Here is a 16025-nt window from a genome sequence, read left to right on the forward strand (position 1 = left end):
TTGAAATTGACATTGTTTAAATTGCTGTTGATAAGGATTCCTGAAAAAGGGTATAGATTCGATTTGATGGAACGCTAATTATTGTTTAGGAACGCTCCCGTCAGCGATGGGGCGGGGTTATTATCACTGAATCGGCATAGTCGAAACGGGAGATGATCGCAACAGGTGGTTTAGTCCCCCTCGAGTGATCCCAATCGCTAATTGGTTTTTATGTAAGGAACCCTAATTGGTTTTGATGGGTACTTCCGTAAGACTCCAATGTATTTTCAAGGGTATTTTAGGAGTTTGATGTAAAAATAAGATGAGAGATACAATTGTTCACTAATCAACTAATCTAAGGGCTGAGATTAAAAGTAGGATATACATCTAATGGTTATTTCTTTGCCACCTAAGCTATTTATTAGGATGATTAGGTAAAAGTGACTTTGTTATTATATATAATAATATAATATAATATAATAATAATAATAATAATATAGAGTAGAATATAGATAGATATAGATAGATATATAGAATATAGATTTTGAATTCGCCGTTCGGACTGCGGGGAGTGTTAGATAATAGGTTAGGCTCAAGTTCAATACGTAGGCTTGTGTCCGTTAGGGTTAAAGTTATTAGGGTTTTATATATGCTATAAATATTGAATGAATAAAGCATAATACTCACTGGGTTACATTGTGTTACAAATTACACGTCTGATTTTAGTCAAAATGGGAATGATCCAGTCACTGGATATCAGTCCACCAGAAAACATGTGATGGTCGAGAATCAGTTGCCTGGATCGGTTGTTGATGGATCGGTTGTTGATGGATTGAAGATATTGGGAAGATCAGGGTTTTGTTGCTTTGATTCATGTGTTACTGTGGCAAGTCTCAATTGAGGAGGTAACTTGGAATGGCAAAACGGCAAAATTTTGCTTGACAATTAGCGTGTAGGATAAATGTTTGCAAAGCTAATGGTGGTCCTGTCAAAATATTATCACATGAAAAAGAGGTAATCTTCTCTTTGCATTAGGTGGACAATAAGGGCAAAGTTGGGAACTCAAATTCAGATTCTCGGTCATTAATTATGTTGAAGTCTCACGTGAGTAGGAGGTATTGACTGTTGTTTCATTGGATGGGTCTAATAAAGTATGTGGGTCTAATAAAGTAGTATCTTGTAGGTTGATTTTGGATTCTGTTCCTTCGGTAGAATTTGGGCCGAAGTCTCTTGCTTAGCAATGCTGAATTACTTGGGACCAATCGGGATTTGGTGTGATTAGTTTCTCTTAAAATTTATATCGAATACAAAGAGTAAAATACATATTTGAATCTTTACAGGTTTATATATTACTTAAAATTGTGTGTTAGTTGATAGTGTACCCCCACCCCCGGTTCGTTTACCAGCTTCGCAGTTTACTTCGGAGGAATTTGCCACAATACATAGTACGAAAGAAACGTCAGCTACAATTAACGGTGTTCAGAAATCAGAGCAAGAATAGTGATCTTGAAACCCATAAACCTCGGTCAATTACAAAGTCAAGCTAGCTTAACTATTCCTAGCTCGACTGCATGCTCGTACATCAAAGGAAATAGACAAGGTTGCTTTCCTTTACATGTTTATATATTACTTAAAATTGTGTGTTATTAATCAAGATTCGAGACAGAGTAGTGTGATTAAAAGTTTGGGTGTTAGTAAGCAAAATTTGAGACAGAGTAGTGTGATAAAAAGTTTGGATCCATGCTAACAAGTAATATACTGTTACACGAAAAACACACCAAATTTTGGTAGACTGGAAAAGCTTTTGTTTTTTAAAGCAAAACAAGAAACTAATCTGTTGATGAATAGATTACCAAGCAGAAAAATATAGAAGTATGTCAAGAAAAAGCTCTACCATTAAACACATCATATAGCCTGTTAAAATAACATATCATCATCATCATCATCATCATTATTATCATGTGTATATTACTCCAATTCATCCATGACTCGAGTCCCATACAAGTCCACAAAGAACACGACTAACAAGTCTCAACTCAACTCAAAATTGTTAACAATTTCATGAGCAATAACTTGATTCCATCTTTTTGTACTTGGGTTGACTTCATTCGTCATCTGTCCCAAAATACCTATCTCCGAACTCTCCCATCCCAGGAAGAACACGATACTCTTGGTTTAAACCTGTTTCTATTTCTGATGTTACTATCTTAATTCTCGGGAACCGTTTGCAGACTACATGGACTCCTTGTGGTGCCTGGTTAAACGTCATAATTTGGCTCATAGTTAGTCAAATTTATTTGGTAGAAACATTGACCAATTATGAATAGCTTACAGAGATCAGATTCAGGAATATGATATTAGCCTCTGGTACGCCTTTCTTTAGAAGCAACGAAATAGCTTGAACAGCTGAATTGCCTGAACATATTCAAATTACTTGCAATTAATAGCATGTTCACATATTCCAACAAGTGATTTGTGAAAAATCTCTTAAACTCACCTGTTCCAAGTATTGGATCTAATAACAATACATGCCTATCAGACATGTGTTGTGGCAACTTTTCGTATATTAACTGCACCCGATAAAGTGTGAGAATAATTGAATATTTAGTTTAAACCGTACATTTAAAGTTTTTTAAGTAATCACACACCTGTTGACCGTTATCACCTTCTCTATGAATTAAAATCTTTCCGATCTTGATACCTTTACAACATGCGCGCAATGCATTTTCCATACTCTCACCACTGTAAACAGACTTACAAATCATGACATAGGTTTCGTAGTGTTCAGTCATGTAATACTCTTAATTACACAAACAACAGGAGACAACAATATTGTCACATCAGAAACATTTTGATGCATCTAAATCAACACAGTGGTTTGTGTTCAACATATCTGCTTGACAACGGAATTATTACTGGACACTGAAATCATATTTTAATAGTACAATAAATTTATGATTAAAAGTTTTATAGTGGTTTATCAACTGATAAAGGCACTAAACCATTTACACAGGTCAAACTAATATATTTTTTTCTTTTTGTTTTCTCTTTTGTATGATGGTTTGATGACCCAGATTGATATAGAAACTAAAAAACTACAACCATAAAAATGTACCAATGTACCCTAAAAAACTATAACCATAAAAATGTTTATTGTAAGATTCACATTTAGACCTTTTTAAACTATGATATAGAAACTAACCCTTCGAGAAATGCTGTTTTTATAACTTCTGAAATCATATTTTGGAATATCCACAGCTTTCCCCTGCCTCAACATCTCTACAACTGACAATAACTTTTCATTTTCGAAAGCATCTGAAAATTGGGAAAGGCCATAAGAAAAACGAAAACAAACGGTTGCAAGAATTGAAACAAAATTTACAACAGATGTCAAAATGCAAATAGCAAAAGCTTTACATGTATGAGGTACCAAATGATACTTGCCTAAAACCAAAAGAGAGACAAATAAACCCTTTTGATTTCAAAAACTATTTTAAAAATAGAAAGGTAAAGTAACAAAACTCGCCAGGATGATCGAAGTTGTACTCATGAACCCTTGTAAGTTCTTCATTTGTCAAACTATGATAGAATGAGTCCTGCAAACACAACCATATCAGCTAAAAATTCAGGTTTTGTGTTATAAAAATGGTAAATAGGATAGCTGTATCAATAGACTAAGTTATGGAATAACAATATAACATATAACAATAAACAAGAAGATTAAAAAAATGATTAAATTATGAATATTGTCAAGAAAGAAAAAGATACCTGATTGACAAGTACGACACGCTGATCATGAAGCTGCTCAATAATCATATCACAAACAGTTGTCTTTCCTGAAGCTGCACCTCCAGCAACCCCTGGTTGTTGAACGAAACACTTAATAATAATGTAAACTTATAATCGTAAAGCATAACATATACAAAATGACCATATCAAGCCTTTCAAAGAACAAAGAGACTATACATACAATGCATACATGCATGAAATATATTTAAGAAAAGGAGCAACCGAATTCCATAACAAAGAAAAATAGCCACTTATTAGGCAGTAAACCAAAACATCCTTCTCATACACGTGAAAAGCAATACAGCCAAACAATTAATAATCTTGTTTGAGTTGCATATACCTCATGACAAAGAGATGAACCTGAATGAAAACTTGCATATAAATATACATATATAATATGTATATTTAGTAGAGGCACTAGCAACATGCACAACTGTTGCTTGCTTACAGCTATATTTTGATGCAAAAAGAACATAATCAATATACTAAATTGAGCCTAACAACAATATGTTCCTAGTTTTGCAGATACTGTACAATATACAATTGATCAAGTGCAATTTGAATGTGTTCATGCTGCAATACATACCAATGATAAAGGGTTGCTTATGCACATTTTCAGTCACTGACGTCGTTGCCTGTCCGGCCTCTGAATTTCTTCCCTGCATCCCATCCATGTGGAAGCCAGAAAAATGGGCCCCTGATGAAGCCTCTATCAAATACTCTACTGGCTTTGACCCCATTTGCAATTACAGTCTGCAATGCCAAGTTGAGAAGAAATATGAATCCACGCGATAAACTAATCATATCATAATACCAATAATAATATAAAGGATCCATGTTAGTTGTGCATGGCTTCGTAGTTAAATTGCCATTGTACAGCTTTTAGACATTTGTAATCCTAAAAATTTGTAAATCCTAAATTAATGGCAACTTTTAGACCTTTATTAAGCAATGCAGCTCAACCTTATGCTGCAACTATAGCACAAAGCCAAAAGTTGATGCAAGTTCATCTAATAATCTTCAGTAAGAAAATAAATAAATAAATAAGTACAGATCAGGCTCCATTCCATATATGAATCTAGCAAATCAACCCTACCAGGTTCAAAATTCACTTTGAAAATCCTAATTAAGTTCAACCTTTGATTCAATCATAATCCAATTTATCTAAAATCAACTCACACTGCCAGGGGCTGACCAAAGAAGGGGCAGGGTGGGGCACCCGCCCCCAGTGGATTTTCAATTTTGAGTGCAAATTTTTTCAGTTTTTCGATTTTGCCCTCGGTGGAATTTTTTTTTACCCAAGCCCTTCATATATTGCCCAAAACCTTCGTATTTTGCCCCAAAGACTCCGTATTTTGTTGGAAATTTAGTGTAATTGAGGGATTTAGTCTACACTTGTAAATGGGTTAGGAGGTACGGAGTGTACACCCATTAAGTGATAGATTACCCGGACCCAAGTGGTTTTCCTTTAGTCACTATAATGACTTAGTCAGCTCGAAATTTGACTAAGTGTTTTCGTGCTTAGTCTTCTTAGTAAGCACGAGTTGTGGTGCTTAGTCTTCTTAGTAAGCACGAAATGTTTTCGTGCTAGGTATTCTTAGTCAGCACGAGATTTGACTAAGTGTTCTCGTGCTATGTCTTCTTAGTCAGCACGAGATTTGACTAAGTGTTCTCATGCTAACCATGAAGAGGCAGCACGACATTTTCGTGCTACACATGAAGAGGCAGCACGACATTTTCATGTTAAATTTCACTAAGTGTTTTGGTGCTACCTTTGAAGAGGAAGCACAAGAAGCTACATAAAACATTTAGCATGAAATTTATGATTTGGTGTGTTATCTAAAAGGTTGAGTGATTCATGGAAGTATTATTCTTCTAACTACTTTTGCTTTAATAAGTGGAATGAATAATACTTGTAATCATATCATGAAAGTATTATTCATGTAACCACTTTTGCTTTAATAAGTGAAATGGATAATACTTGTAATCACTCTTGTTTGATAATGAAAAGTATAACATATCTTATGTAATAGTGACAACCTTTTCTTTGATAATGGAAATGATATTATTGTTCATGAAACCACTTGTTAAAGTTATGAAAAATATATATTATCAATAGGCCAATTGATATTGTATATATCTTTACCAATAATTGTGGGTGCCTATATATATAGATGATTATCATTCATGAGAAGGGGTGAAGAGAAGAAGTAATACACACATACAAAGAAAACACCTTAATACTCTTAAGCAAAAAGGATTCTTGTTTTGTGCCAAAAACAAGAATTAATCTCTGTCTTATCTCAAAGTGATATTCGTGTAACCCAGGCAATAAGGGTCGAATAATTACTTTCAGAAAGTGATACCACGATTCAGTGATTTATCCGGTCATCGATTATATTACCCTACACGAAATCTTATAAAACCTCCAACATATTTTGCCCAAAAAACCTCCAAATTTTGCTAAAAAACTCTATATTTTGCCCCAAAACTCTATATTTTGCCAAAAAAATTTCGCCCCGGTGAAAAAAAATTCAATGATCCAGCACTATATCCACTGCTAACAAAACAACAATTACATTACATTATTCTTGATATCGAAATGTAATAAAAACATGAGTCTGGTACATAATATATTAACGAGCTAAACATAATCAAACTTTTAATCTTGATCTATTCAGCAACAATTTAAAAACTACACAAACAATATCTAAGTAAATTTAGATTCAAGGATCAAAACATGCAAAAAAACAAACAATAACATAAAATGCGAAATACAGAAACACAAAACATATTAATCTATAAGTAAGATTCAATAATGTGTAGATTCACGAATATACCTACCTATATATGTATATCTCGATTAGATACTTTTGAGATTCTCGATTTGATTTAATAATTGAGAAAAACAAAATGAAATATAGAAATGTAAACAACACAGTTTCTTACGCGAGATACGGAAACATTGAATTTACAGAAGGGGGAGTTTTGGAGTGAATTGAAATTAGGGCATAAAGTTGGATGTAATTACAGTGATGAACCTAATAATATTTAATAAATAAATAATGAACAATGCTAAAGAGGGCTACTTTTAGCTTACTATAATTATAATTAGATTTGTAAACTCTATTAACTAATTACAAAGTATAATTATTCTTTTTAATATCAACTTTTCTTATATAATTTTAGCAATAATATTAATCATGACAGGTCTGAATTATAAAAAGAAATTTATACTATCTATGGTATGTTTAAACGTAGCCCTTAGAGCTACGTTTATCATTTTCTATAAATAATTAATTAAATAATCTCTCTAATCTATATAGTGTAATCCCTTAGAACCAGCAATTTGCTTGAAATTTAACGGATCAATCAGAGCGTGACATGTGACGCGATAATTACATGTGATTGAAAATAATATTTTTAAAAAATTTAACATGTCAAATTCAATCACATGTGATTGAAAAAAAAATTGAAAAAATAAATTCAATCACATGTGATTGTCGCGCCACATGTCGCACTCTGATTGGTCCATTGGATCTCAACTTAAAAGTTGAATTCACAAGTCTTCTTCTTGCACAAGTTTGTGCATAATCTATACATCACCCATCATACAAATCTAATTTAAGTGTAATCTAACCAAAATTCATGTTAGAACAAAACCCCATAATAACATATATCCAAAATCAACTAGAACTTGCACATGAACTCTTAAATTCGAAATTAAATTTCCAATAAGCATGCACTTTGTGTTAAATCATGTTCTATACACATTTACAACATAAATTTAAGCCAACTTCAAGTATAGAGTTCATACCTTAATTTTCTTTCAAAAACCCTAACTTTAGCTAGAAAGAATGAAATTTGATGGAATAACTTCGCACCCTTGAAAATTGGAGATAGCAAGGTCTTAGATTCAACTATTGTATGTATCTTAAGGCTTGAATCTCTCTCATCTTCTCCTTGGTCTATTTTTACACACACACATACACACACTAGCTGTGTTTTCTTTGTTTTAAAGGTGAACTAAAATGTGTTACATTATTTAGTCTAAGTATGGGTCCTCTTTCCCCACTTAACACAATCAATCCCTCCCCACCATAACTATCATAATGGAAGTCCTAAATTTAACTTTGCGTCACTAGTCCTTAACAACTATTAACCAATGGTCTTATTATTATTATTACAATTGAGACCAAACCTTTAACTGTAGACTCCATTTTTTCAATAAAAAGGGTATTTTAGTCAATTGACACCATTAGATTTTTATCACCCCAGGTTTCTTCTTATCTTTTCATTTCTCCATCACCAGCTTCAATTAGAAGCTTCTGGCGATTTTTCCCTATCTCCATCGCCTCCGTGATTTTTCCCGCCGGTTGATTTACTCATCACATAAATGCTTTGCGGAGAGACCATCAACGGCGCCAATTGTCGTTGCTGCAACCACCAATTTCGTCGTCTCTTCTGCTCCTGCCTTCAACACCGTAGCTACCGTCTCCTCCTCCTCCACCTTTGAAGCTGCTTCTACCAGCGACAACGTTCACCGTTGTTGCTACCACTGAAAACGTTCACCGGCTTACGCCAAACTCTTTTGATCGGGTCCTTTTTCCTAGAATCGGTAAAGTCAGATTTTTTTTTTCTACTTTAATTTAGGGATTTATTGTTTTACGATTTGTAGGTTTTAATTTCGGAACCTAAATCATATTGTTGTCAGGGTTTTTAGTTAACTCTAATTATAAAAAAATATACACGAATGATATTCGTGTATTTGTGTTCAAACAGACATAAGCTACAGCCGCAGCCGCAGCCAGCCATTTTGGGACAAAAAAACGCAGGTTTAAATGGAAGCTAGAGAAATTGATGCTGAGGTGTGTAAAGACCCGTCCTAATCCATAAGAACAAATACAATAACATATGATTACATTGCGAGGTATTTGACCTCTATATGATACATTTTACAAACATTGCATTCTTTTTGAAAGGCCAACTTTCATTACATCGAAAGTTGACAAAATGCATACCATTTCATAATATCCATCTATAATTGATTTAATCTGTCATTTACTTAATCATAATCTTTACTGAATTCAACGACTTGAATGCAACGTCTTTTGAAATATGTCATGAATGACTCCAAGTAATATCTTTAAATTGAGCAAATGTACAGCGAAAGATTTCTTTCAATCCTGAGAATAGACATGCTTTCAAGTGTCAACCAAAAGGTTGGTGAGTTCATTAGTTTATCATAATCATTCATTTCTATTATTTTAATAAACCACAAGATTTTTATTAAACATAATTCCAATAGCAGAATCATCTAGTCCGCATAAAGGTAAAATCATTTTCAATAATATAATAGACCACAAGATTTTCATTTTTTATAAACATAATCCTCAAGCAGAATCCTCTCGTCTGCATTAAGGTAAAATCATTCATATGGTGAACACCCGGTAACCGACATTAACAAGATGCATATAGAATATCCCCAAAACAGAATCCTCTCGTCTGTATAACAGAATCCTCTCGTCTGTATAAAAATTGAAGAACTAAAGCATCTGTACCTCAGATGGGGTTTGTTAGGCCCATAGATCTATCTTTAGGATTCGCGTCAATTAGGGGTACTGTTCCCTAATTCTTTGGTTACCAAGCTAAAAAGGGCGATATTCGGCTTCAATCCATTCAACCATATAATGTAGTTTCGATTACTTGTATCTATTTCGTAAAACATTTATAAAAGCAGCGCATATATTCTCAGTCCCAAAAATATATATTGCAAAAACATTTAAAAAGGGAGCAAATGAAACTCATAAAACTGTATTTCGTAGCAATAATGCATATGACGGCACTGAACAAGTGCAAGGTTGGCCTCGGATTCACGAACCTAAATTAAGTATATATATTTATATGTTGGTCAATATTTGTCTTAAAAAATTAGGTCAAGTCATAGTGTACCACAATCCTAATGCTCGAGACTAATATGCAAAAGTCAACAAAAGTTAATTTGACTCAAAATGATTTTCAAAATTTATACATGATTATTATATAGTTTAAATATCGTCATTATATATCTTTAATTATTTTTAAAAGATTTATTAGAGTAAATAATACAATTCATTTATTGATAAATAAAACTTTATATAAAAATATACTTTTATATATCTTAAGTAATAAAATTTATAAAGTTCATTTAATATCATAATATATTATGATAGGTTTTATTAAGGTAATTATATTATTTGTATTACATATTTATTTGATAAAATAACATTGATAATAATAATAAGTAAAGGTTGTATTATTTTTTAATAATAATTATTATTATTCTATTAATAAGAATATCAATATTTACTAAAAAGGATATTATGATAAAATGATAATTCTAATTATGATAACTTTAATATTTACGATAATTTTTAATATTGACTTTAAAATAATAATTTTATTTAAAATGATAATAATAATAACAATGATATTTTTATTAAAATGATAATTTTTGTTAAATGATAGTTTTAATACTAACGATACTTTTAATAATAATAGTAATGATAAAAATATTAAGAACGATAATTTTATCTAATTTCATATCCTACAATATTTTAATTTCATCATGATACTCATACTCACTATTTCCTAATTGATTCATTTAATAACTTTTAATCGTCTTTTATATCACGTTTATATTAATGATAATAATGGTAATTATAATAATTAGGTGTTAATAATATTAGTTTCTAGTTATAATAGTACTAATGGTAATAAATATTACGATGATAATATTAATTATAACTTTAACGATAATAACGATAGTAATAATAATAAAATAACAATTTTTAATGATAATACTTTTTATGGATAATGATGATAATAATAATAATAATAATAATAATAATAATAATAATAATAATAATAATAATAATAATAATTAGATAAAAACTATAAACGACGATAATAACGACAATAATAATAATCATTTTTAATAATAATACAAAAATTCAATTGACTATAACTTCTAATTCGTTCATCGAAACCATTCGATATCTAAATGAAAAGTTCTTAATTTTTCGCTAGCTTTCCAACAACATGCATATCTTATACCTTATCTTAACCGCATATGTAACTAATTCAGGATTCAACATAACCTATCTAATTTAACGACCCGTCCTAATCCATTTGGACGAATACATTACAATTGGTTACATCGCGAGGTACTTGACCTCTATATGATACATTTTACAAACACTGCATTCGTTTTTAAAAGACAAACTTTCATTTCATTGAAAGTTGACGGAATGCATACCATTTCATAATATATCCAACTATAATTGACTTAATAATAATCTTGATGAACTCAACGACTCGAATGCAACGTCTTTTAAAATATGTCATGAATGACTCCAAGTAATGTCTCTAAAATGAGCAAATGCACAGCAGAAGATTTCTTTCATACCTGAGAATAAACATACTTTCAAGTGTCAACCAAAAAGTTGGTGAGTTCATTAGTTTATCATAATCATTCATTTTTAATAATATAATAGACCACAAGATACTCATAAATATACATCCCATGCATAGAGACAAAAATCATTCATATGGATTGAACACCTGGTAGCCGACCTTAACAAGATGCATATAGAATATCCCCATCATTCCGGGACTCCCTTCGGACATGATAAATTCGAAGTACTAAAGCATCCGGTACTTTGGATGGGGCTTGTTGGGCCCAATAGATCTATCTCTAGGATTCGCGTCAATTAGGGTGTCTGTTCTCTAATTCTTAGATTACCAGACTAAAAAGGGGCATATTCGGTTTAATAATCCAGCCATAGAATGTAGTTTTAAGTACTTGTGTCTATTTCGTCAAACATTTATAAAGCAGCGCATGTATTCTCAGTCTCAAAAATATATATTGAAAAAGCATTTAAAAAGGGAGCAAATGAAACTCACATAATGTATTTTGTAGTAAAAATACATATGACTATATTGAACAATGCAGGGTTGGCCTTGGATTCACGAACCTATATCATTTATATATATATATATATATATATATATATATATATATATATATATATATATATATATATATATATATATATATATATATATATATATATATATATATATATATATATATATATATATATATATATATATATATATATATATATATTAACACATATAATAACAATTAAATAAGTTTTATATATTAATATTAATATACTTTATAATTTGTATGTTATATTAATAAATAGTTTAATTATACCTATTTTATATATTTTAGATAATTATATATATGATTATATTAAAAGGTATTTATCTATTATATATAACTTAGTTAATATTTTATAATAATAACATTTTATTTAAATCAATATGTAATATTAATATAGTTAGGATATATGTAAAAATATATTTTTTTATATAAATACCATTTGTTTATTATGATATTAATAAAATAATGATAATAATAATAATAATGATAAAATAATGATAATTTTAATAAAAATGATAAACTTAATGAAAATGATAATTTTAATAATAATACTAACTTTAATAATATTAATAATAATAATAAAAATGATGATTTTAAATATTAATGTTACTTTTAATACAAATGATAATTTTTCTAATAATGATACTCCTAATAATAATAATAATAATAATAATGATTAAATCCCTAATAATGATAATATTAATTATAACAATACTTATATTAATAATAATGACGTGATAATAATAATAATATCAATAAACATGATATTACTAGTAATGATAATAATATTAGTCATAATAATAATAATAATAATAATAATAATAATAATAATAATAATAATAATAATAATAATAATAATAATAATAATAATAATAATAATAATAATAATAATAATAATAATAATAATAATCATAATTGTAATTATAATCATGTTAATAATAATAAATGATAACTAATAATAATAACAATAATAGTATTGGTAATAAAATAACAAAGTACAACCTTTGAAGACAAGCTCTTAAAAACAAAACGCCACTGCCTGGGCTGGAACCCAGGACCCCTCGCTTACACGAAACACCCCTAATCCCACCCTCTGCTCGCTACTTTTCTGATTCATTCTATACCCCTTATTTATTTATCCCATAAAATTAAACTTTAACTGTTTCGGCCCAACCATTAATCTGTTGGGTCTCGGCCCATCTTCTACTTATCTAGCCTGACCCAGTCTGTTTAATACCCAAGTACAATTACATCAAAACATAGCCCACTAGCGATCCATAAGGGTTTCGTTAATTGATTTATATATTTGATCATACATCATCGAACCGCTACTGTAACAGCGAAGAGCCACCAATCCGACTTTGATTCATCATACTCATTATGTCATCATCATCATTACTTCTTATCATCATCATAAATGATCTCACAGTTTTCATAATAAAATCATAACCATGATCCTCCTAATCGATATGGTGCTCGATAAAATAAAAAAATATATGATTCATGATATCCAATAGTGGCTCCACAATCACTGCTTAATTAAAGGAAAAGGAGAATGGTGGCCCAATCAATTGAAAGAGGTTCAGCCAGAAGGGAAAAAAAAATAAAACGATCCAAGAAATCAAATCAGTCGATCCATTTTATAATACAAAAGGTGTCGGTTTCTTTTTGTCTGGTACACACGACAATAAAACAAAAAGAAAAGAAAAGGAAGCACTAGTTTTTGGTAGTTTGATTGACTCTACCACTTGGGTTGTTGAAAACGGGAATGGCAAAAATAAAAAAGGGCCCGGGTTTTGTTTATTGTGAAACAGAAAGATCGACATATGTAGCAGGAAGGTGATTCAATGATGGTGTTGTTTGAGATTCTAATAGAAACAGAAGAAAGAAAGAAAAGTAAACGCAGGTATAGCAACAACCTGCAATTGGGTTTGGTTTGATTTCCTTGGAACGAAATTAAGAGCAGCAATCAAAAGGAAAATAAATACACAGGCCGGCATCCTATCTTCTCAAACATTCAGTATCATCATGATCCCATGATCATCATCTACTCCGCTCATCATCATCATAATTCGTAATTACCTTCTTCTCGTCAAACAGTAGTAGTTACAGCAGGAGTGTCATGATTATCATCATCATTTTCGTATGTTCATCATCACCATCGACATCATAATATGATCATTATACACAGTATCATCATTATCTTGTAGCCGGAACAGTAACAGAAATAAGTGGAGGTTTGGGTTTGTTCTTGGTGGGTTTGATAACAGGTTGTGGTGATGTTTGATGGTCCTCAAACAAAGTAACAACTGAACCGAAATAAATCGAACCTAAACAAGTGTGTGCGTGTTGGTGGGTTTAAAACGAAGCAAACAAGCAGCATGTTGTTAATGGTTTTAAACAAAATTGCACTAGTGGCAGAAGCGTAAGAAATTTGATGGTGTTTGTAGTGATGAAGAGAAAAGCAATGGGTTGTTGTGGGTTTCAAGGAGGGTGACTTATGATGGTGGTTTACGGTGAAAGAGGTGTGATCGTTCGTGGTGAAGATCGTTAGTGATGTTCATCAATGATGGTTTAGGTTTGTGAGTGTTAATACACATTTCATGTGTATATATATATAATATATACTTATCATGTTGCGAGACAAAACAACATTATCCACAGTAATACAATCAATCATCAATCTCTATAATTAAAATCACGGACTAAGAATAATTGAATCAGGGAAAGTGGAAATACAAGTTAATACAAGTTAAAGTAGCAAAACAAGTGGTGAGATGATGATATTTTTTATGTGCATTATTTCCTTCATTGACCCACCAGGATTTAATTAAACTGGAAAGGAGTATTATATATACTTATATATATGAATATGAATTTGCAAGTTGTAGGTGATGATGGGTTATAATTTATGACAATAATTGAATGGATGGCCACTAAAAATAAAGAGGAACGAGTAGTAGTAGTAGTAGTAAGTTAAGAAGTGTGGTGTCATTGTATGATGGTCATGCATATCATCATATATGTAAATGTATTTTAAATTATTATTATCTTCATCTAGAATAGACATAAATGTAGAAATCCGTATTCATTAAATTATTATATGATGTAAAAAAGATGAATCATGATTCGAATTTAATAGTACTAATAAAATGGACAGAGATAACATTAATGAAATTTTAACCAAGTAAAAAGCACTAGCAAAAATAACTAAAATACTATTACTGATTCTTTATTATTTAGTTATATATATATATATATATATATATATATATATATATATATATATATATATATATATATATATATATATTATACATAGATCTCATATGTCATTTTACATAGATTCATTTTAAATTAACATATATACTTACATATATATATATATATATATATATATATATATATATATATATATATATATATATATATATATATATATATATATATATGTTTAATTACATATTTATTTACAAATAAATTGTTCGTGAATCGTTGGGGATAGTCAAAGGTTACCTGAATCTATGAACCTCGTTTCAAAATTTACTAGACTCAACATTACATACTTTGCTTATCGTATCGAAATCATATAAAGATTAAGTTTAAATTTGGTCGGAAATTTCCGGGTCGTCACATCTAATGGCAATATCAAAAGTACAAGCATGCATAATCCTATATACTCGAGCACTAGTCAGGGATACACTATTAGTATGTAAAAATTAAATTATGAGTACTCACGTATCAATATTGAGATTCAATATTGCAGGAAAGGTATGTAACCGCAACGGAGATGATAAACACTAGGTTGACCTCACGAGCATGCCCTCGAACATTACCCATAACCTCCATAGCTATAACCCATAATTTCCTTAGCCCTATCCCACTCAAAAAACCATTTTTTGAAATCACTCGGTCAGCACTCCGTCGTAATATTTTATGTATAATACTAATAATAACACTCATTAATAATACTAGTACTAAAAATAATAAAAGGAATGATCAATGATAATATGTATTACAGAGTAATTGATTATCTATGTATGTGTGTGAGAATTCGATAGCAGAAGGATATATATATATATATATATATATATATATATATATATATATATACACACACACACACACACACACACACAAACACTGCATCGTGCGAAATGAACTCAATAATTCTGGTACCTGTTCATCATGCGATTGCATGGCTTGGTGTAGAAGATACTATGCGATCGTATGAGAGTCTTCTACAGCTCACATCGATCAATCA

The 16025-nt window shown here is 30.5% G+C and overlaps 1 protein-coding gene across 1 annotated transcript; it reads right to left on the reverse strand.

The window, feature by feature from the left end:
- Nucleotides 1-1888: 1888 nt before the first annotated feature.
- On the reverse strand, nt 1889-6709 carry LOC139897769 (uridine kinase-like protein 4). Its single transcript, XM_071880463.1, has 9 exons — nt 6613-6709; nt 4355-4521; nt 3748-3839; nt 3506-3575; nt 3182-3294; nt 2628-2732; nt 2477-2549; nt 2312-2394; nt 1889-2233 (listed from the first exon to the last, which is right to left on the reverse strand). Exons 2-9 carry the CDS (start codon nt 4506-4508, stop codon nt 2084-2086), a joined length of 840 nt encoding a protein of 279 aa, XP_071736564.1. The 5' UTR covers nt 4509-4521; nt 6613-6709; the 3' UTR covers nt 1889-2083.
- Between the last annotated feature and the right edge of the window lie 9316 nt (nt 6710-16025).

Source organism: Rutidosis leptorrhynchoides, chromosome 3, assembly GCF_046630445.1.
Source record: "Rutidosis leptorrhynchoides isolate AG116_Rl617_1_P2 chromosome 3, CSIRO_AGI_Rlap_v1, whole genome shotgun sequence".
In the NCBI taxonomy this organism is placed as follows: Eukaryota; Viridiplantae; Streptophyta; class Magnoliopsida; order Asterales; family Asteraceae; genus Rutidosis; species Rutidosis leptorrhynchoides.